Source organism: Mobula hypostoma, chromosome 2, assembly GCF_963921235.1.
Source record: "Mobula hypostoma chromosome 2, sMobHyp1.1, whole genome shotgun sequence".
NCBI lineage: Eukaryota > Metazoa > Chordata > Chondrichthyes > Myliobatiformes > Myliobatidae > Mobula > Mobula hypostoma.
In genome coordinates this window covers 118,040,123-118,064,380 of record NC_086098.1, presented here as the reverse complement: position 1 = coordinate 118,064,380, position 24,258 = coordinate 118,040,123, and the positions used below count along the sequence as shown (strand labels likewise).

Below are 24,258 nucleotides of genomic sequence, written 5' to 3'. Positions count from 1 at the left end.
TTCTCCTTCGAGTCTGGAGTAAGGTAGGGTTGTTCTCCCTCCCCTGTTTTGTTTTTGTTTATTGGGTTGAACCTTCTGCCGAATTCATCAGGAAGGACAAGAACATAAGAGGGGTAATGTTGTGGCTTCGCTCTTCCTGTAGTTGATTCTAACCCCTGATGCAAACGTAAACTAGTCACAGGTGCTGAGCAATCTACAAAATGACTGTGGATCCAAGCAGAAGATGATGACATCATCCACGTATAAGGAGGCTTTTTCTTGTGTGTTTCCGCTGCGTGACAGCATTACCCCTCTTATGTTCTTGTCGACAGGCCTGACTGATCCAATATCCCTTTCACTGTCAGGTATGATTACCTGAAGGTGCTGGGGTTCTGGTTCAAAGGAGTTGAGGCAAGTAACAAGAATTGACAAGAGTGGATTGGGAAGTTCAGACAAAAGTTAGGACCGTGGACGCTGTGTTCTTATCAACAACTGTTATGATTGCTGTACTTGTTGCATGTGTGTTTATTTTTAATAAAGTCTGTTTCTGAAATAATGTTTATATCCTGCTCCTCTGCCTCAGTAATCACCTGTGATGTCTTCCAATTTATCTGGGAATCCAAGATGGCGTGAATCTGACAGATCACACTGCAAGTCCCCAGAGAATGGGGGAGAAAGTGGACCCAGCGTGGCCCTCATCCTGATGACCACCTTTCTATGTGGGTAATATCAGGCAGAGTGTGAATCCGAAGTATGTGGGCACCAAATGTCTCTATGTGCTAAGGTTCTACTGGCCTCAATTACCGTGGAATGTCCCAGTCAGCTGGAAGTTGCTGCACTGCTTGTCTTTTGTGGAAGAGTATTTCCAAGGAAAAACCTTAGTCCACAGTCTATCAGGCAGTGGTCAGCATGGAATGTTCTGCAGACCATGGGATCAGGACACTATGGATTTGCTGGATTTCTTCCCTTTCTTCCCTGAGAAAATGGTCCAAACCATCTGACAGAATGCCTCATCACCAGTTCTGACCTACAGGCACCAAGGTGGTAAGAGGGGCGTTTCCCACTTCCTACTCAGGGCTTTCCTCTCCTCCAGATGACATCAGTCCCAATGTATGCTTCCTTTGGGATGGCTACAGTGGGGAAGAAATGGTCACCTACCACTTGCAGACTATAGATTTGCCAAGAGAGTGTGCAGGCAGATGTGCCCTGGTTGTATGATTTTAATGGTAGTAGGGTTAATACCGTACAACTACCAGGTTCCTGAACAGGCTTGGACAACTTCATTCATCACTACCCTGAATTATTCTGCGACTTACAGACTCATTTTCAAGGACTATTTGCAATTCAGGTTCTCAATTTTTTTTTTTTGCAAAGTTTGTCTTTGTCAGTTTTACTGTCTAATTTTTCATAAATTCTATTTTTTTAAATGCCTGCAAGAAAATGAAGATCAGGGTTGTATATGGTAACATACGTGTACTCTGATAAAAAAAATTACTTTGAAGTTTGATCATGAATACACTGTAAAAGATTTTTGCACAGTTTCTTCCTTGTCTATATATTTCTCAATCTCCAAGACGAAGTCAAAAGACAGTACAGCTTCCCAGAATTTTCTGTCCTCTACCATGGAGGTGCTGGATGATAGCAAGCAGGAGAGCCTGGATCTGCCACTGACCTTGGAGGAGTTGTCTGGCTCCAACCGTTCCCTTAGCATGATTAAAACTACTGGGAGCATAGTGGTGTAGGGGCATCCGCACTGGACTTGGAGGGGAGTGGTCTTGGGTTCGAATCGGACTGCTTATTTGCATGCTTTCCATCTGTGCTGGGTTGAGTGCTGAGCTAGCAAATCAGCCTTGTAAAAAAAATGGACAAAATGCTAAAGGAGTGGCAAGGTTGCGCATCAGGCACGGAGAGGAACAAAAATAATGGGGTTGGATGGGTGTGGACCTACTGGAAATGTGCAATGCTTTGGAACTAGAGACCCATTATCCAAAGCCTTTGCTAATCGGGTCAAGTCTGTTCTGGAGCATGTGATCCATCCAGACTAAACCTGTGCTGCATCCTATAGGAAAATCTTGTGATGGCCTCAGGGATACCATCAGCTACTGTGTCAGAGAGATGGGAGAATGCCTGCCTGGTCAGCTTGGATCTTTTAAAAATTTCTAAGTAGACTTTATTCATCATCATATACATATATATATATATATAATATATATATACACATACATACACACACACACACACACACACACACACACACAGAAAGAAACAGTGCAAAAAAAAACCTTTACATTCATGGTCAGTGCATTCAGTACTGTAACTTCAAAGAGAGAAAAAGAACACAAAACAACACGCCATCATGTTGCTCATTTGGCTCCCTGAGGTGATTATGCATTGATAGTAAGGGGCTTCCCCCCACCCAACTCTAATTCATCATGTGCACTAGCAAAAAGAGTTGTTACGGGGTCCTTTCCCACAGAGCCTCAGTGTGGGTGACACTGAGTTTCACTGCACATACCCCTGAACCAGTCTGCAGCATCTGCTTAGGAAATGGTGCCGTGCTGGACCACCAAAATGTTTCAGGCAGACTAAAGGTTGATAACCCTCCAGTATTACTTGGTTTGCTCAGTGTGTGTCTGTGGGAAGAGGACATAGATCAAAGTCCTCTGCTGCACTGCTGTGCAGGATGTTCCAGGACCATTGCAGCCATCTCCTTACCCTCTTAGCAAATTGATATTCTGCAAAGTGGTGGGTAACTCTTTCTTCCCCTTCACAGCCATTCCAAGGGTTAGGGACATTAGGGGTGATGTTGTATGTTGTTTCTCAGTGGAGGAAAGCTCTGGCTGGGAGGGTCCACCCACTGCCAGGCAAGCAAGGTCTTGATTGATGTTTGTTGGTCAGACCTGGCAATGAGGCAAACGGGGAACAAACACAGTCTCCTTAGTGTCCTTGTCCCAGTGTCTGCAGCATATTCCACACGGAACACTGCTTGATGGACTTATGGTCAATGGTTTACTTATAAGAATTCTTCCACAAAGTACAGTTTGTGTGGTAACATCCAGCTGACTGGGGCATTGTGTGGTTGAGGGGTCAGACCTATCTTCCACAAAAAATGGGGACAGGTGGAACATCAGTATATAGTGACACTTGATGCCCACATATTTTGGGTCCACACATTGCCTGATACAGCTCCGCAAGAAGGTGGCCATCACGATGAGGGCAATGTTGGGTCCACCTTTATGCTGATTCGCTGGAGAGCAAAGATCAGGGCACACTTGCACCAAGTGCAGCAGCCCTGCAGCATATCACACCTAATGACCAACTGCCAAGATCTGACGTTATGTGCTAGAAGACCAACTTGTTTCAGGCTGACAGTAAAGGGGACATTGGATTGCTAAGGCTAGTTATCAAAGACCATTGCCTTGGTCTTTCTGTAGTTGACTCTGGCTTCCGATACCAACTCAAACTAGTCACAGATACTAAGCAATCTGTGAACTGACCATGGAGACAAGCAGAAGCATGTGGCATCATCCATGTACAGTAAGGTTGTGATTGCCTGGCAATGTCGCCTCTGTTATGCTCTCATCTTTCCTGAAGGATTTGGCAGAGAGTTCTGTGCAGCACACAAACAAGATGTGAAAATGGAGAACCCTGCCTGAGTTCAGACTTGATGAATTTGAACTGCAGCAGTGTAAAGCAATTGAATCTAATGTCTGATTCAAAGATCAGTACAGACCCTTTGGCTAACAATGCTGTGTTGGCCCTTTAACCTACTCCAAGATCAATCTAACCCTTCCCTCCCACATAGCTCTTCTTCTTTAATCCATGAGCCTATTGTAGAGCGTCTTAGATGTCTCTAATGTATCTGCCTCTTACCACCGCCCATGACAAGTGCATGGAACGCACTAGCACTGTATTTTTAAAAAATGTACCTTTGACATACCCCCTATCTTCTAGGCTTATGGATTAAAAGAAAAATGGAGAGCTATGTGGGCAGGAAAGGTTAGGTTGACCTTTGAGTAAGTTAATAGGTCAGCACAACATTGTTGGGCAAAGGGTCTGTACTGTTCTATGAATCAGGCATCAGATTCAATTGCTTTACACTGATATCTATGGTGTAGTTCAAATTCATCAAGTCTAAACTGAAGCAGGGTTGCTGATTCTCATATCTTGCTTCCTCACTGGCCACAGCAGTGGTACCAGAAGATTGGAGGGTGATAAATGTTAGTTCTTTGTTCAAGAAAAGTAATAGGGTTAATTCTAGAAATTATTGACCAGGGAGTCTTAACTCAGTGGTGGGGGAAATAACGATTGGAGAAGACTCTTAGAGACACGATATACAAACGTTTGGAGAAGCATAGTCTGGCTAGAGATCGTTAGCATGGTTTTCTCAAAGGCAGGCGATGCCTCAGGAGCCTGATTGACTTGTCGATAAAGATAGAAGACTGGATGTGATGTTTTTGGATTTTAGTAAGGTGTTTGACAAAGTTCCTCATGGTAGGCTGGTTCAGAAAGTTAGGAGGCATGGGATCCAGGGAAAATTGGCTGTGTGGATTCAGAATTGGCTTACCCACAGAAGGCAGGGGGTGGTAGTAGATGGAGTGTATTCTGTCTGGAGGGTTGTGACTCGTGGTGTTCTGCTAGGATCTGTCCTGGGACTTGTGTTTTTTGTGATTTTTCTAAGTGACGGATGAGGGAATGGAAAAGTGAGTGGTAAGTTTGTAGATGACATGAAGGTTAGTACTTTTGGATAGTATAGCAGGTTGAGTAGGTAATAACAGAACAACAGCAGAACTGGGCTGAGAAGTGGCAGATAAGAGTTCAGTGTGGAAAAGTGAGAATGGGCACAGTTTGGAAGGTCGAACTTGAAAGCAGATACTAAGTTAATGGCAGGATTCTTAGTAATGTGGGGGAAGCAGAGGGATCTTCAAGTTTACATCCATAGGTCCCTCAAAGTTGCCATGCAAATTGATGGGGTGGTTAAACAAAATGGTTCATTATTCTGGAGGTTGAGTTCTAGAGCTGTGAATGTAGCAGCTCTATAAAACTGGTCAGACCACACTTGGAATATTGTGCTCAGTTCTGCTCACTTCATTAAAGGGAGGATGGAGAAGCTTCAGAGAGGGTGCACAGGAGATTTACTAGGATGTTACCTGGAACAGAATGGATGTCTTATATAGCTGAATGAGCTAGGGTTTTTCTCTTTGGAGTGAAGGAGGGTTTTTTTTTAACGTAGTGCCAAGTGTATGGAATGTATTGCTGGGCGCACTGGCAGAGGCATTTAATTTAGGGACATTAAAAAGATTCTTAGGTACGTGGACGAAAAAATGGAGCACTTTGTGTGCCGAAGGGGTAGATTGCTCGAAGTAGGTTAAAGGGTTTGTACAACATAGTGGGCCAAAGGGCTTGTGTTGTAGTGTTTTATATTCTAAGTTATCATTCTTTACACCTTTCTCCCCGAACTGCCGGATCCCCCCACCCGAAACCCATTTTGGAGTACATATCCATCATGTACGTGTGGTATCGTGTTAAAAGCGTCCACCCCTCTGTCCTACACGTAGGCACTAGTACCCCTGATTTGCCAAGGTTGTGCTGTCTCATACAGCGCAGTTGTGATATGTCCCAGGTCCCAAAGCAGACTTAACCCCGTTGGCAATGGTCTTGGACAGGATCTTATAGTCTTAAGTTCCACAGTGAAATAGGTCTGATTTCCCCCCCCCCCACCCGCTTGTTGAGGGTGATATTGGCCTTCTGCAATGGAGTCTAACAATTTTTCGGCGAGAATTATATCATCCACCCTTCCAGCAGGTCCATGCTCATCCTAACCCACAGCACTGACCATCCTCTTCCTTAAGGCCGTAGATCACTGTGCTTCCCCATCAGCCTTTGTAGAAGAAAAAGCGTGAGCACGTCTCATCCCGTTGCAGAAAGCAGCTCCTCAGCTTGGACCAGCTGAAGGGTGTAAAATAGGAACTACCCCTCGTTCCTGTAGAAGCAGTAGGAGAATGCTGCTGATCGTATGCCAAATGCGTAGTGTGACAGGCCGCTCTCATCCTCCCAAGTGACTGCCCTGGCCGCAAAGTCCATTGGTTGCTTTGCTGAGTGCTGACACGCCCCTCTCATCAAGCCAATGGAAATCGGGTCAGAATCGCCCGGCCATTGGCCAATCAGAGCATCCAGTAGTCCAGGTGTATCGTCAGTCTCAGAAGGCGGTCCGAGACTCAGCCAATGACTGATGCAGCGCTTGAATCTGCCCAATAAAACAGCGCATGTGAGAAAGGGGGAAAGAAGAAAAGGTGCCACCTCGTCCAATCGGTTTCGAGAAAAAGAGGGCGGAGAGAAAGCGAGCGGATGCGCGCGCGCTTGGCCTATTAGCGCGTGCGCGCGCGGCCTGTAGCCTGGGCAGCGGCGGGAGCTGGAGCGGACGGAGGGAAGAAACGGCCGGGGGAACGAACGCAGCAGGATGCCGAATAAAAGCAAGAAGGACAAGGTAGCAGGCAACTGCTAGGCCGGACTGGAGAAGGGGCAGCGGCCTTCCTCCGCAGCACCTCTTTGCTAATTAATTAATTAACCAACCAATCTCCACTGGTCGATGTAACGGGCACCGACTCTTGTGTGTTTTCTTTCTCTGCCCCGCAGGAGCCCAGCAAACCCGGCAAGAGTTCCAAGAGCGGCGGCAAGGATGGCACAGAGAACGCGGAAGAGGTATACGTCCAATGGCAGGGCGCCGCCACCGTCATCTCCTCCAGGGCCTAGGCTGGTCGTGCTCCCTCCTCCTTTGTCTCCCGAGGGCCCGGGACTGGGGCAGGCGGAGTGGTCACGGAGGGCAAAATGGGCTATGTGGGTGGGGTAAGGAAGGGAGTGCAACCCTTGGGGAGAAGGTTGCTTCCCTCCCCCCTGCTGGAGAGAACAGGTATGAGGCTCGGCCGTCAGCGTTATGGCTGCATCAGATGGTTTCTATACCTTTCCTTGGCTCTGACAAAGGACATTTTACACAATTCCCATGCAAGGGAACTCACATCAAATTCCAGCCCCCACCCTTCGTCACACAGGATTCTGCAGTGGTTGGGTGGGCGGATTAAGCTTCACAACCTTGTGTTTTGATTGGATAGCAGATTAATAATGACCACTTAATGTTTTGAAAAAAATACTGCATTTATGGATTGTTCATAGCTGAAACGGTTATATAGGGATTTGGCAGCAGGGAAATAATTCCTGCACAATTTAAGGAGCTATGGAGGTGTCAGACAGCTTTTGTGTTGATGATATCTTTTGTACTGATTCTTCTAGAAATCAGCTGAGCAGTACTGGTGAAAGCTGTTGAAAAAGGAGAGGGGTGTCGTGATTTTGTGGTTAGAATTGTAAATTGACCTTTTTATATGCAGGTCAAATGGGAAATCAGTGAAGTTGACAGATTATAGACTCTGTGGCTACTTCATTGGTTATCGGTGACTTCTCCACACCACTGTTACAGTATATGGTTATTTGAGTTATTGTCATCTTGGACCAGTCTGGCTGTTCTCTGACATCTCCCATTAACAAGGCATTTTCACTTACAGAACTGCTGCTCATACAATTTTCTAAACTTTAGAGACTGTGTGTGAAAATCCCAGGAGATCAGCAGTTCAGAGATACTCAGACTGTACCATCTGGCACCAACAATCATTTCATGATCAAAGTCACTTGGATCATATTTCTTTCCCATTCTGATGTTTGGTCTGCACAACAACTGAACCCCTTGACCAGGTCTGCATGCTTAAATGCATTGAATTGTTGCCACATGATTGGCCGATGAGATATTTGCATTATGGAGCAGGTATACCTATAAGGTCTCCGGCTTTGTTCACTGATGTTAGTCAGTAAGCTGGTATATTGGCTCATGGATTTTGTGTTTGGGTTTTAATTACCAGGATTGATTAAGAAGTAATTAAAAAAGGGATTGTCCAAAATTATATGCCCTCTGCTTGCTTGCACCATGACAAAGTAATAGGTATGGTAGAGATACAGCTTAGCTAATCTGATCTCCTTTTACTCTCCACTAATCTCCTCCCCTCCCCATCCATTTTGATTTTTAATCAAATCAATCTGTAAGCTAAAGGAGAGATATATAATTACTCAAGGTAGCAAAATTTGGGTACTAGTATTCAAGACAAATTAATGATTTGGACATGGATGCTTTATTCAATGAATGCCACTGCAAGGCTAGCATTTATTGGCTGCTCCTGTTTGTTCTTGAATTTGGTGACAAGTTGATTTGTCAACCCTTTTTATTATATTGGCTTCCAGACTGTTGTTCCAGGATTTGCTTCAATAATGAAAATGCAACAATATTTCAAAGTTGAGTTGAGGCGAGGCTTCAGACAGGATCTTGAAAATGGTTAAAACTCCATCTGGGCAGCTTGAGGGAGCTTAAACTTCAGCTAAATAACTTGGATTTCAGTAGCTGTAGTGTTAACTGGAACCGCATATTTGTAAAATGTTATGATGTCTACACCCTCCATGTGTTCAAGGAACTCTTTCGATCTGTGTGTAGCACAAGGGTTTTGTACTTGAAGAGTTTAAGCAATGAACTTGGGCAACTGGAGCTGTGCAGCTCAGAGGAGGAGCACAGAGTTGAGTGAGAAGAAGGAAGTATGAGTGATATTGAAAGCATTGTTTTAAAATAAGTGCAGTGTCAAGCTAAAAAGCAAATTAAGGAGGCAAATATGTGTATTGCAAAATGACAAAGAAACAAATCTTAGAGGATTTGAGAAAAGAATAGGAATAATTAAATGTCAAAATTAACCCAGGTGTGGAGGCAGCGACAGGGATATGATTCTAAATATTTCTATTGTCATAAGGACAGTTGCTAATACAAGGGTTAGTATGACCCCTTCTGTGGACTATGTGCAGTATAGCAACAAGAAACTGTTGGATGCAGCAAACAAATTCTGCCCCACTTAAGCCTCTGGCACGAAGGGAACCCCGATCTAGATTTGGGAAATTACAATTACCGACGACAGTAATTGTTATTTTTGCATCTTTCCATTAGCTGCCTGTGTATCTGTCCTTTTATTTCTGACTGGCTCTAGAGGTCTAGTTATAGTTGCATCTTTCTTATTGCTGAACTCTGATCATTTTGCCTCACTGGATGACCCTCTAGGATGTCCCAAGTGCGACTATGAAATTTGCACTCTTCTCTCACACATCAGAAACATGAACCTTGGAGTGCTAAGCTATCAGTCCTGTTCTTCTCAACAAAGTTTCTGCAATGGCCGCCACATTGTACTTCTACCTACTAACGGATGCCCTAAGTTCACCTTCCTTGCCAAAATACTCCTCTCATTGAACTAAGTACACTTTTACCTTCAACCCCATCATGTTCATTAACTTGGCCATTCCTGTCTTTTTCAGCCTTGCTTGACCTAACACACCTTACTTTATGTCCCCTCAATCTTTCCACTTGCTGACCTATTGTTCTGGTTCCCACTCCTTCCACGTTGGTTAAAACTATCCTGAGTAGCACTAGCTAACTTCCTGTGAGGATTTTGATGCCCTTCCAGTTTTGGTGCAACCTGTCGTTGCACAGGTCCCACCTCCCCTGCAGGAGAATCCAGTGAGTTAGCTACACATTCAGCTGTATCATCTACCTATTTCTTACTCCATTGCCATATGCTGCAGGGAGTACTCCTGAAATGACAACTATAGAAGTTCTGTTATTTTACTTTCTATTTAACTCCCTAAATTTTCTTTACTCCTTACTCCCTTTGCTTACCATGAGGACCATGATCTCTGGCTGCTTACCCTCTCCTATTAGAATATTCCGTGGATGCTCTGAGGCATCTTTCATCCTTGCACCAGAAGACAAAGCACCACCCTGGAGTCACACTTGTAGCAACAAGCACTGACCTGTGCACCTGACTAAAGATCCCCTGTTGCTGTTGCTCACCCATTCTTTGACCAGCTCTGTTGTACCACAGCCAATTGTGTTGCCACTGATTTGGCTGCCACTGGGAAATTGTTCCCTCCAACAGTATCTAAAACAATAGTTTTTTGTGAGGGGGGGTAGACTTACAGGGGTCTCCTGCACCACTTGTTTGACGCTCCCGGTGCTCTTCCATTTATGTCATTGAAACTTTAGCATCCCCTGTTCCTTGAAACTAGTCTGTGACACTCTGCTTCCAACTGATCCACGTAGCCTGGGAGGGGCTGCAGCTGAACACATTTCCTGCATTCGTATTCATCAGGGACATTTGAATGGATAGAATCGAAGAATATTTTGAACATGGAAACAAGCTTAAGCCATCTGGCACTTCACATCAGCGCTTTCTTTCAGTAAGGTTGGAAGTGATTGGATTAGTGCCACTTTAGGTGTAGAAATAAAGGTACACAATGTGTAAATTAATTCAGGGCATTTTCTTTTGTAAGTCAAATGTGACTTTGCCTTAACATTAAAATTCTGTTGAGGATTTAGATTTTAGGAAAGCACCTTGTCATAAACTATCTGATCATGTCTTATGAGCTATTTTACAAACCATACATATTGCCCAGCTTGACCTTGTACTCCTGCCAGATGTTCATAAATGTCACTGCAGGAAAAGGCATGTAAAAAGAGTAATGACACAATTGTAAAGGGGGACTTCAAGTTGCAAGGGGATTGGAAAAATCACTTTGGTGTCAGATCGCAAGAAGGGGAATTTGTTGAGTGCCTACAAGATGGCTTTTTAGAGCAGCTTGTGTTTGATCCTACTTGGGGAAAGGCAATCTTAGATTGGGTGTTGTGTAATAACCCAGATCTTATTAGGGAGCTTAAGGTAAAGGAACCCTTGGGAGTTAGTGATCATAGTATGATTGAAATTGTACTGCAGTTTGAGAGGGAGAAGCATAATTGACTTGTATCTGTATCACAATGGAATAAAGGGAATTACAGAGGCATGAGAGAAGAGCTTACCCAAGAGGATTGGAGGGGAATACTGGTAGGGATGACAGCAGAGCAGAGATGGCTGAAGTTTCTGGAAATAGTTCACAAGGCACAGGACAGCTATGACCCACAAAGAAAGAAATTTTCAAGTGGCAGGGGTAGGTATCTGTGGCTGACAAAGGAAGTTAAGAACTGCATGAAAGCCAGGGAAAGGGCATATAAAACTAGCAAAAGTGAGTGGGAAGTTGGATGATTGGCAAGTTTTTAAACATTCAACAAAAGGCAACTAAAAAAGCTATAAGAAGGGAAAAGATGAAAAATTAGGGCATCCTAGCCAATAATATAAAACAGGATGCCAAAAGTTTGTTTAGTAATATATCAAGAGTAAAAGGCAGGTAAGAGTTGATTTTGGACCACTGGAAAATGATGCTGGTGAGGTAGTGATTGGGGACAAAGAAATGGCAGATGAACTTAATGGGTACTTTGCATCTGTCCTCACCATGACATGAGTAGTGTGCCAGAAATCTGTGAGTGTCAGGGAGCAGGAGTGAGTGCCATTGCTATTTCAAAGGAAAAAGTGCTAGGCAAACTCAAAAAATCTTAAGATGGATAAGTCATCTGGGCCAGATTGACTACATCCCAGTGTCCTGAGAGAGGTTGCTGAAAAGATAACAGATGCTTTGGTCATGTTCTTTCAAGAATCACTTGATTCTGGCATGGTCCCGGAGGACTGAAAGTTTGCAAATGTCACTCCACTCTTTTAGAAGGGAGGAAATTATAGGCCAGTCAGCCTAACCTCAGTGGTTGGGAAAGTGTTGGAGTCTATTATTAAGGACGAGGTGTTGGGGTTCTTAGGCAGTGAGTGTCATTTACTTGGATTTTCAGAAGGTGTTTGATGAGGTGCCACATATGAGGCTACTTAACAAGATAGACGCTATGGCATTATCGGAAAGATACTGGCATGGAAAGTGGAGTGGCTGACACATAGGAGACACCAAGGGAATAAAAGGGACCTTTTCTGGTTGGTTGCCAGTGACTAGTGGTGTTCCTTGGGTCAGTATTGGGACCGATGCTTTTCACGTTGTTTGTCAGTGATTTAGATCATGGAATTGCTGGCCTTGTAGCAAAGTTTGTGGATGATACAAAGATAGGTGGAGGGGCAGGTAGTGCTGAGGAAGCAATGCGATTGTAGCAAGACTTAGACAACTTGGAAGAATGGGTAAAAAAAAAGTGGCAGATGGAATGCAGTGTTGGGAAATACATGATAATGCATTTTGGTAAAAGGAACAGTAGTGTAGACTATTAGCTAAATGGAGAGAAGGTTCAAGCATCAGAGGGACTTGAGAGCCCCCAGAAGTTAATTTACAGGTTGATTCTGTGATGAAGAAGGCAAATGCAATGTTGGCATTTATTTCAAGGGGTTTAGTCTACTGTCGTGATGAGGCCACACTTGGGTTGTAGGAACAACACCTTGTATTCCATCTGGGTAGCCTCGAACCTGATGACATGAACATGGATTTCTCGAACTTTTGATAACGCACCCCCCCCCACCCCTCACCATCTCCCTTACCCTTTCCCTCTCTCACCTTGCCTGTCCATCACCTCCCTCTGGTGCTCCTCCCCTATTTTCTTTCTTCCATGGCCTTCTGTCTCTTTCACCAATCAACTTCCTAGCTCTTTACCTCATCCCTCCCCTCGCTGTTTAAATCTAATCATTAACTTTTTTTCTAAGTGTGTTTAAAGAGCGATCCTTCCTGAACCTGGAGGAACAGCATGAGAGATGTCTGTCCTTTGTTAAGGATGTTTCTAAAGTTTACCACCTACAGGCCAAGGACCACATTCACACAAAAATGCTGGAGAACCTCAGCAGCCCAGTAGCATCTATGGAAGAGAGTAAACAGTTGATGTTTCGACTGAGACCTTTCATCAGGACTGTCCTGAATCAGGATATTCTGAATGACTCTGCTCATGACCATAATTGTGCCATTATCAATTTAATCCTTCACTTGTTCATAATGCATTTTCTTTCATCTGTGTGCCTATCCAAGAATCACTTAAATGTCCTTAATGTAGCTGCCTTTACCATCATGCTGAGAGTGTTCCAAGCACTTATTGTGTACTTTTGACATCTTCCCTAACCTTTCTTCCACTCACCCTGAAAAGATGTCCTCTGGTATTAGTCAATGCCACCCTAGGGCAAAGATGCTGGGTGCCTCAAACCATCAAGTTGCTTCTCATCTTCCATCAGTCCAAAGGGAACCTTTACTCGCATTCTGTAATCCAGGCAGATCCTGGTAAATCTCCTCTGTGCTCTCTAAAAGTTCCTCGTCCTTCCTAAAATGAGCTGTTCAGAACTCAATGCAGTGCACCGTGTGTGCTGCTACTCTGAGAAAGCATCTGGGCCCAAAGTGACAACTAATTACTCCTTTCCATCGATGATGCCTGACCTGCTGAGTTCCTCCAGCATTTGGTGTGTTGCTTCGATTTCCAGCATCTGCAGATTTTCTCATATTCATTGTAACTAATGCCTCAATAGAGGTAACATTGTGGTGAATCTCCTACACCCTTTTTTAATCCAACTTGTCTTTCCAGAACTGCGCTAGTTTTTATTTTCTGCAACACATTTCCCATATGCCTTCGCCATCCTTTCTACTTGTGCTCCACTTTCAACCCAAGGATAGTACACAAGGTCCCTCTGTTTATAAACACTGCAGTTTACTGGGCATGGTCCAATCTTATTTGACTTTCCACATTGCATCACTTTGTACTTTCAGGGTTAACTTTCATTTCCCATTGCTCTATCAAGCTTTCCAAGTGATCAGTGCCAGGTTGTAGTCTAAGACAATCATCATCATTAACACCGCAAATATTTATGTCCTGTGCTAGTTATCAATCATTTTTCCTGCATTCAGATTCAGATGGTTAATGTATATCACAGATATCAAGGGTCCCAGCATTGATTGTTATGGTACACAGACTTCCAATAATAAAAGTAGCCATCCACTATGGCATTTGAATCAAATTTGGTCTTGGATTCCAAAGGCTAATTTTTTTGGACATAAGCCTGTCATGTAAAAGATCTTGCTGTAGTCTGCATAGGCAGCATCTATTGCACTGCCCTCATCAATGTGCATAGTTACTTCAGAATAGTCTTATCAAAAGTGAAAATCATGCTGATTATCTCCAGTCAATCTCTGCCTTTCCAAGAGTAAATAAATCCTATACCTTGTATAACAACAGTTCACCATCTTTTTCCATTACTAGTGCCACAATGCTAGAATGCAAGTCACTACAGTAGACATTGGTTATGTATTTTAATAAATTTGCCCTTTTTTGTGTACCTTCCGTCGTTCTGAATCACTTTTGGTGCGACTCCAAAGGCTGAAGCAGGACCGATAGCATGTTCGAGTTTCAGTGGTAGAGGCTGTAGTTGGAGGATGACCTCTAACATCTCTGGCCCAAATGTTGTCTTACAATGTGCCACTTCATTGCAGATGGAGGGAATAGAATGTCAGTTTGGGAGAGTTCATCTGCCATCTTTTGGGGAGGGGGAGAAAAAAGACTGAGTAATTCTCTCCACTGGTTTGTGTACTAGTCATTTTTTGGAGGGCATTTGGGATGTACTACAAGCATTTTAATAACTCTCATCTGTAATCATTGTGGCAGTAGCCTAAGCTTCTGACACAGCAGACATTGTATGGTCTCTGTTTGTGGGCTCAGATCTGACCGTAAGCCAATAAATTGTAATTAATCAAGTAAGCAAACTAATGGATTTAAGGAATTGGCAAGTTGCACTTAAAAAATTGTCATTAATTTTAGCTTGCTGCTTACAGTGGATTCAGCAAGACTGAGTACAGTCCCTTCTGATTTTTGTGGAGTCCCTTAATGATTTGCTCTTGAGCTTCTTTAATTTTGGTTGCAAGATTTGCAGGTGACATTAAAATTGGCAGCATTTTTAATAGAGGTAGTTATATCTAGAAAAATACAATTATCTGATTTGGTGGGTGGGCACAAAAGTGATAAATGGAATTTAATTAGAAATATAAGATCCTTCAGTTACTGGAAATCCAGAGCAATACACACAAAATGCTAGAGGAACTTAGCAGGTCAGGCAGTATCTATGGAAATGAATAAACAGTTGACATTTCGGACTGGAAAAGAGACAGAAAAACAAGATGGGAGAAGGGGAATGGGGAAAGCTAGATGGTGATAAGGTGAAGTCAGGTGGCTGGGAAAGGTAAAAGGCTGGAGAAGATGGAATCTGATGAGAGGATAGTGGGCCATGTGGGTAAAGGAGTACTGAGGGAAGTGAGCAGGTAAGAAGCCGGAGTGAAGAAGAGGAGGGAAAAACAAAAAAAAATTACCGGAAGGTGAAATTGAAGTTTATGCCATTACTTTGGAGGCTTCCAAGATGGAATATAAGGTATTGCTCTTCTACTCTGAGATTGGCCTCATCGTGTCAAAAGAGGAGGCCATGGACTGGCATGGCGGAATAGGGATAGGGGTTAAAATGGTTGGCCACCGGAAAATTCTGATTTTGGTGACAGAAGTCCTCGACATCAGTCAGAAGTGTTAAGTAATACGTGGATAGGCAGACAAGATAAATGGTAGGATGCCAAATAGTGTTGAAAATTTGCATGTTCTTAAAGGCAGCAGGATCGTTAGAAAGCTGGTCAAGAATGCATGTGATATTAATTTTTATTGCCTGAGACATATAAGAGTAATCAGGTACTGCTGTGGCTCTGGAAGAGTAGTTGAGCCATAAGTGTGTCAGGTTTTGGTCATAAGAATAGATTACCAGCATTGGAGGATTATGGTTATAAAGAAAGATTGTTCAGTCAGTGGTTGCCTTCTCTTAAAACATTTGAAAATGGTTATATCTCTGAGGCCGTTGATCTTGTTGAATCAGTTTAAGCTCAATGTAAAAACAAACCAGTGAATCCCTCTTAAGGTGACCCTGCTGACTTTCTTTTGTGATGCTTCTCTGTCTCCATTTCAAACACTGCAACTGAATCTGCCTCCATTACATCCTTTACAAGTGCATTTGAAATCCTAACCATTTGCTCTGCCAAAGAAAGCCTTCAGTTCTTTTGCCAGTCACCTTCATGTTGTCTTCTTGTTCTTGGCTCTTCTGTAATTAGAAAGAGTTTATTTCTACTTTGTTAAAGAGTTTTGAATACTTGCACTTCGTCTTTATCAGTAAAACTTGGGGTGCTGAATGGTTTGATTATCCACTTTCTCATCCTGCCCTCTTGCTTTCAATCAATAATGTATTGGTTGGCATGGTTAGTATAGCACTTACATTTCCCTCTGGTGTCTGTAAGGAGTTTGTATGTTCTGCACATGACTGAGTGGGTTTCTACTGGCTGCTCTGGTTTCCTCCCATATTCCAAAGATGTACAGCTTGTGCACTAGTACAATCCTTGCTGATTTGATTTGATGTAGATAATGCTTTTCACTGCATGTTTTGATGTACATGTGACAAATAAAGCCATCTTTATCTTTCAAGCTCAAATCACTGTTCTTGTACCTTTTTTTGAAACGCGTCCAAGCTTTTATACCTTTCCGAATTTTTCCTGTAAATGTGTAACAGTTCACATTTGTCCAAATGAAATCTCATTTGTCAAGTGTTTATCCATTCCAGTATATTCATACACCTCGATGTCCATAACTTCAATCACTAAGCCTCAGAAATTTGTGTCAACTGCCAATTTGGTGGTCCTGCCATGGTGTACCAAGCTCAAGTCATTTTAATCTTTCAAGAAAAGCCATGAACATTGACGATTGTGGTGGAATAATCAGTGCTTCTGTTTATGATGGCTTTTCATTTGAGTCGTTTCTGTCTTGTCTCACCAGTGTTGGTTTGGTTTCAAGCTTTGTATAACCAAATGATTAGCTGGAGAAGGTGGGATTGAAGGGATTAAGATGTCACGTTCTCACCTACACCTAAGAAATTGTGGCCTGGTTCTATGACTATATTTGTTTAAAGTACATTGTGACTAACTTGACAGAATTTTCTGATGTGATGGGAATGATTGAAGAGAAGTCCATGTGGATTGGTGCAGGTTGTTTGTAGAAGTCCCAAGTTAAAGACTGAGGCAGGTTTGCTGGGAAATTTTTCAGATTTCCATGAATTCCAATAAATAATAATGTTGATCATAATAGACTGCAAGAAGACAAAGCCTGGCTAAGTGGTTGGATAGTGGCAGATAAATATGTTATAGTCAAGTGATTCTCTTTGGGAGAAAGAATGAGAGATGTAAAATGACAGTTCTGAAGTTTGTGCTGGAACATGGGTTTATATGTGCATAATATTTCCTGCTGTTACCATAGAATTTGAGAGGCAAGATTAGCATGTGGATTCTGGGTTCCTTAACGGAGACGGATGACAAAAACGGAAGTGTTGTTGTAGCTGCTCAATATAGTTATGCCACAAGGAAGGAAGGATATGAAAGTTTGACAGGATACAGAAGACAATTATGCCAGTAGTTGCAATGGGAAATTTCAGCTTTCCAGTTGAGTGGAAAAGCTGTAGTTATTCTCCATGGAACTGAGGTGACCGATAAGCAATTTGGTAAGAGAGATGCAAAATCATGATTAACTTAAATGGAGTAAATAGGAGGAAGCTGTGAATAACTGAAACATCTGTGGGTAGCAAAAGGTAGAAGTGTGAAAATCCTTTTAGGAGTAAGTACCTAGAAGGGTTGGCACCAGCACATTATTTTTTAGTTCTGATCATACCTACTATTTCCCAGTTTAAATATAAACTTCCAAGTCTGCAATGGCTTTTGCATGAGCAGCAAATTTGAATTGTGGCTTGGTAATTCCAATTGTTTTGTTGTACCCTTAATTTAACTGACTTTGACAAGAGTTGATCTATTTCAAAATAGAAACTTGGAAACAAATGGTTTTAGAAACTTCTGCATTGACGCTTAGTCTATATTTGGGATATATATTAGCTTTGTTTCCAGAATTGTCAAATTGATGTGCTGTAGGAAAATACCAAAAAATGGTTTGTTTCAATCAAGAATGGAAGCATTTGACAGAAAAGTGCTTTATCAAAGAAAAGCTACAAACTGTTGGGAAATACAAGACATATTTGAAGTATTTATAATTTGTGGTAGCTTTTAGGAGACATGATTTTAGAATTATGGATTTGTACAGCACAGAAATAGGCCTTTAAACCCAACTCTGTAACCATGATGCCTGTCTGCTAATCCCACTTGCTCATGTAGGCCCCATCCTTTACTTTCCTATTCATGTATCTGTCCAAATGCAGTTTAAATGCTGTAATTGTGTTTACATGTATCATTTCCTTTGACAGCTCAAACCATATAGCCACCACCCTCTGTTGTTGGAGGGAGGAGTCCTCAAGATCTCCTTTGAATTTCTCCCTTCTCACCTTAAGCTAATGCTCACTAGTCTTAATCCCTCACCTGAGGAAAAGGACTATCTATGCCACTCATAATTTTATAAACTTTAAAGTCAATATTGGAACCTGGGCCTTAGCACTCAGATCTGCAGCTGGATCTTCAACTTCCTCACAGACAGGACCCAGGGTGTAAAAATAGGGGACAAGCTCTCCTCTGCGATCACTCTGAGCACTGGTGCCCCACAAGGCTGTGAACTCAGCCCCCTGCTGTACTCACTGTACACCCATGATTGTGTAGCCAAGTTTCCATCAAACTCAATATATAAGTTTGCTGATGACACAACCATTGTAGGCCGTATCCCAGGTAATGACAAGTTTGAGTACAGAGAGGAAATTAAGAATCTGGTGGCATGGTGCGAAGACAATAACCTATCCCTCAACGTCAGCAAGACGAAGGAATTGGTTGTTGACTTCAGAAGGAGTAGCGGACCATACGACACAATTTACATCAAGTGGAACAGGTGCGCAAGTGGAACAGGTCAAAAGCTTTAAGTTCCTTGGGGTCAATATCACAAATGGCCTGACTTGGTCCAACCAAGCAGAGTCCACTGCCAAGAAGGCCCACCAGCACCTTTACTTCCTGAGAAAACTAAAGAAATTTGGCCTGTCCCCTAAAACCCTCACGAATTTTTATAGATGCACCGTAGCAAGCATTCTTCTAGGGTGCATCACAACCTGGTATGGAAGTTGCCCTGTCCAAGACCGAAAGAAGCTGCAGAAGATCGTGAACACGGCGCAGCACATCACACAAACCAATCTTCCGTCCTTGGACTTACTTTACACCACACACTGCCGGAGCAGTGCTGCCAAGATAGTCAAGGACACGACCCACCCAGCCAACACACTTTTCGTCCCTCTTCCCTCAGGGAGAATGCTCAGGAACTTGAAGACTCGTATGGGCAGATTTGGGAACAGCTTCTTTCCAGCTGTGATAAGACTGCTGAACGGATCCTGACCCGGATCTGGGCCGTACCCTCCAAATATCCGGACCTGCCTCCCGGTTTTTTTGCACTACCTTACTTTCCATTTTTCTATTTTCTATTTATGATTTATAATTTAAATTTTTAGTATTTACTATTGATTTGTAATCCAGGGAGCGAGAAGCGCAGAATCAAATATTGCTGTGATGATTGTACGTTCTAGTTTCAATTGTTTGGCGACAATAAAGTATAAAGTATCTGCCTCAGTTTATGACTTGACGATTCAGCACAGAATCTAAGATTTGGTCTGCTCTTCGCACCCTTTTCTGAAGGTGGTTGTGATTTTTGGAGATGAATCATCCCAGGTCTAGTACATGACTACATGGGGAGTTCAGTGGGGTCCAACCATTTTGCCTGCGTTATTATTGAACATCCTCCTTCATGAGGTCTGAATTTGGAATGTTGGCTGCTTTGATTTGTACAATTCTTTTTAAATACTATTCATCAAAATTGCTGATACCAGGAATTGTCACAGGTGAACTGATAAGTGGTAGTAACATTGGCAAGCAATAAACGATCTCCAACATGTCTGTCAACTTCATGTTGACATTGTTATTACTAATGTGGACTTTCCTTGCCATCTTCTCAAGACCAGTGTGTGCCATCTGTAAGGTTTTATAGAACACTACTTCCTGAACTCTGCTGCACTGTCGGACCAAGGTAACAAATGCATGGAAACCATCACGCTCAAGTTACTTTCCATTGGTAAGGGTATCTTGACTTTGAAATATATTGCCATTTTTTTGTTGGGCTAAAATTTTGGAATATGCTGCAAGCTCCATGGGAGTATTTTTGTAGCTGAAAATATTGGCAGGCCTAGAGCGAATTGATGCAACAGGGCCTGGGTCTTAGAGTGAGGAATGACCTGATGTTTGGATGATTTTAATCATTGGGCTGGATGGATTGAAAAGGCAACATTGTTGGGACCAGAGGCGAGGGTCGGGAACAGTTCTGCTCGCTGCTGCACAATATTTACTCTGCTCTGTGCCCCACTGAGGCTATGGCCTGCTTCAGACTTCATGTCTGAAGACTCACTTTCATTCAAAGTGCTATTTGCTTACTTTTATTGTTAGCGTGTTTTTTTTTCTCTCTGTACATTGGGTGTTTGGTCTTTTTTTGTGTGGTTTTCTTTTGTTTGTTTTGTGGTTGCCTGTAAGGAGACGAATCTCAGTGTTGTGTAATGTATAGATACTTTGATCATTTACATTGAACTTTGATTCTAATCTGAGTTGGCATTTAGTGTGTGCAAAATCTTTCAATGATGTGACATCACCTAACTAGTATTCTGGGCAGCTTATTGTGTCTGTGGTTTCACTATGAATTTGTGGTGGCTTTGAAAAGTGATCAATGATTTGTGTTGTATCTTGTGCTTTGTTTGAAGTGCGGGTAGTTGAGCATGGACTTGACACAGGTGTCTGCCTAGGCTCCAAACGACTGTTGGTATGGCTCCTGATAATTCTAGTTGGTGAACTCACCTCCGTTCTTGACTCCTGAACACATGTTCAGGCTGGTTTCCCTATTATGCTTAGGATGTGCTTCATCATTGAAGGTCTTGTTTTATTTAGTCAGCATGTGGGTGCTGACTATAAGTAAGACCAGCTTTTATTGTCTATCCCTAACTACAGTCCTCATCCATCTAGTGATGAGTTCCATTGTTGAGACCAGTGATGATGAAAAGCTACTTCATACTCACTCCATCCTCCCGCCACCCCACTAGGAATAGGGTTCCCCTGGTCCTCACCTACCACCCCACCAGCCTCCAGGTCCAACATATAATTCTCCGTAACTTTTGCCACCTCCAACGGGATCCCACCACTAAGCACATCTTTCCCTCCCCCCCCCACCCCCCCGCTTACCGCAGGGATCGCTCCCTATGTGACTCCCTTGTCCATTCGTCCCCCCCATCCCTCCCCACTGATCTCCCTCCTGGCACTTATCCTTGTAAGTGGAACAAGTGCTACACATGCCCTTACACTTCCTCCCTCACTACCATTCAGGGCCCCAGACGATCCTTCCAGGTGAGGTGACACTTCACCTGTGAGTCGGCTGGGGTGATATACTGCGTCCGGTGCTCCCGATGCGGCCTTCTATATATTGGTGAGGCCGGACACAGACTGGGAGATTGTTTTGCTGAACACCTATGCTCTGTCAGCCAGAGAAAGCAGAATCTCCCAGTGGCCACACATTGTAATTCCACATCCCATTCCCATTCTGATATGTCTATCCTCTACTGTAAAAGTGAAGCCACACTCAGATTGGAGGAACAATACCTTATATTCTGTCTGGGTAGCCTCCAACCTGATGGCATGAACATTGACTTCTCAAACTTCCGCTAATGCCCCACCTCCCCCTCGTACCCCATCTGTTATTTATTTATATACATACATTTTTTTCTCTCTCTCCCTTTTCTCCCTCTGACTATACCCCTTGCCCATCCTCTGGGTCCCCCCCCCCCCACTTTTCCTTCTCCCTAGGCCTCCTGTCCCATGATCCTCTCATATCTCTTTTGCCAATCACCTGTCCAGCTCTTGGCTCCATCCCTCCCCCTCCTGTCTTCTCCTATCATTTTGGATCTCCCTCTTCCCCCTCCCACTTTCAAATCTCTCACTAGCTCTTCTTTCAGTTAGTCCTGACGAAGGGTCTCGGCCCGAAACTTCGACTGTACCTCTTCCTAGAGCTGCTGCCTGACCTGCTGCGTTCACCAGCAACTTTTATGTGTGTTGCTTCAAACTCATGACTTGCCATTTTGATAGTTTTGGTACGAATGTCCATCTTAAGATAACATTTTTGCAGCTGTATGCACCTCATTTCACTTTGTGTCAGTGGGTTAGCTGTACCTCAGTTGAGTTCACGATGGTACTTTCCAGTTGAACAGGAGAAATAATTGCAAGAATTACTCTGGAAATCGTTCGTTGGGTGCAAGGTTAATTTCAAGGTGTGTTGCTGCCACTGCTGTTTCCTGATTATGGATCAGCCAGCAAGATATGAATGGAGAGCGTTGAGTTTAATTTGAAGAACTACTCACAAGTATTGCTTATGTTCAACCTCAATTTAACTGGTGCAATATCTAACCTGAGAACTTCAAAATTATTTCTTGATGAGCAAAATCCAATGAGAAGTGTTGTCACTAGCTGGGTAATGTGAAGAAACTGTACAATTTTTTTTCTGCTTTCCTGTTCACCTGTTTGATTGTTGGATCATCGTGCTTGATGACATGTGTAAATGCCTAAGAATACAATGCTGATAAAAGAAAACTTGATCTGATTTGCTCTTGAAGTTTTCTGGTCAACAGCCATTAGAAGGACCTTAGAACATAGAAAAGGACAGGTTAGTAACAGGTCCTTCAGCCCAGTGTGTCCATGTGGACTATGATGCCAATCTAAACTAATCTTTTCTGCTTGAAATGGCCTGTATCCCTCTACGGCTTAATTGGGGTTCCCAACCTTTATTATGCCATGGTCCAATACCATTAAGCAAGGGGTCCATAGATCCCAGGTTAGGAACCTCTGTTCTATGCCCTGCCTGTTCACACATCTTTGTAAATGCATCTTAAATGTTGCTGTTGTATCTGCTTTGATTACTTCTGACAGTATGTTCTAGGTATGTACTACTCATTTTTTAAAAAAAAAACTTGGCCTCACACATCTCCTTAAACTTCGCCCCCTCTCACCTTCAAGCTATGCTCTCCAGTATTTGCCATTTACACCTGGGGCGGGGGAGCACTCTGAAAGGCTTCTCGTATCTACAGTATGTATCATAATTGAACGTACCTCCACATCTGATGCTACAGAGTACCATGGGGCGCCATGCTAGCATAGTGCTTAGCACCATGTTTTATGGTATCAGTGGCCCAGGTTCAATTCTCTTGTTACCTCTGGGTGCTCAGGTTTCTTCCCACTCTATAAAGATGCACCAGTTGGTAGGTTCATTGGACATTGTAAACTGTCTCGTGATTAGGCGAGGATTAAATCGGATTGCTGGGCAGTGCAGTTCCTTTTTTTTGGGGGTGTGCCTGTGCATGCATCTGCGATGATGTCTTTTTCATGGCTTTTTACAAGGCGCAGAATGAGAGAGAGAGACTGTGTGGTGCGCCACTCCCCACACAGATATTTTTGCAGTATTTTCCCTTTATTTTACGAGGTAGAGTTGCGATCTCGACACTCAACCCAGCACGGATGGAAAGTGTACTCGGGAGCGGACCCGACTGGTTTCGAACCCGAGAACCTCTGCTCCCGGGTCCGGCGCCGATGTCATTGCACCACCAGCTGGCCCGGACAGTGCAGTTCCAAGGGCCAGAAAGGCCTATTCTTCTCTTTAATAAATAATCCAAAATTGTTCAACCTCTCCTCTATAGCTAATACACCCCAAACTACATAACATTCTGATAAACCTCTCCTGCGTACTCACCAAACCCACTGTGTCAATAGAACTGCCCATGTTTAATATGAGAGCAGCATGACTTCCTGTCTATAGTTCCAATGGCAAAACTTTTCTTTACCACCCTGCCCCTTGTGCCCCACTTTCAGGGAGTTATGGACTTGAACCCCAAGATCGTTCAGTATGTTACTACTCCTAAAGGTCCTGTTATTTAGATAGAATGGGGGGTAGGTCTTTCTGGCCCTTCAAATCATGCTGCCCCAGCAATTGCCTATTCTGTCTGATAAATCTGTGTCATCCTTGGCTTGATTTTTCTTGCTTGGGAGTTTGTCCTATCCCTCTTTCCCACACTCCTTGAAACTTAAACTTAGCATTTTCTCTATTTTCCAGTTCTTAGGAAGGGTCTTCGACTTTTTTTTTCTGCACAGGCTACCTAACTTGCTTAATGTTTTCAGTGTTTTCTATTTTTCTTTCCAATTTCCAAGGTAAATTCTGTTGACTTGCTTTCCCAGTTAAATGATGGATATAAACAGTGGCATTGCGTGACTCTTGCAATGCTAATCCCAAGTGAGCAGAGTGTTGACATTTCAGTG

General features: G+C 43.2%; 2 protein-coding genes across 4 annotated transcripts in view; both read left to right on the top strand.

Annotated features, from left to right (window-relative positions):
* znf318 (zinc finger protein 318) overlaps positions 1–1,431 on the top strand; it is a 103,634-nt gene extending 102,203 nt beyond the window's left edge. Inside the window, exon 17 of one of the 2 annotated variants that reach the window (XM_063040517.1) lies at positions 563–1,431. The gene's annotated coding sequence lies outside the window, so the exon portion shown is untranslated. The remainder of the gene's footprint in view (positions 1–562) is intronic. The other variant, XM_063040519.1, reaches the window with a different exon arrangement.
* Positions 1,432–6,333: 4,902 nt separating this feature from the next.
* Positions 6,334–24,258, top strand: part of ppp2r5d (protein phosphatase 2, regulatory subunit B', delta) — a 124,347-nt gene continuing 106,422 nt past the window's right edge. The window contains exons 1-2 of one of the 2 annotated variants that reach the window (XM_063040525.1): positions 6,334–6,466; positions 6,616–6,681. In XM_063040525.1, coding sequence (XP_062896595.1) covers positions 6,440–6,466; positions 6,616–6,681 — 93 coding nt within the window. In that variant the 5' untranslated portion in view covers positions 6,334–6,439. The remainder of the gene's footprint in view (positions 6,467–6,615; positions 6,682–24,258) is intronic. The other variant, XM_063040526.1, reaches the window with a different exon arrangement.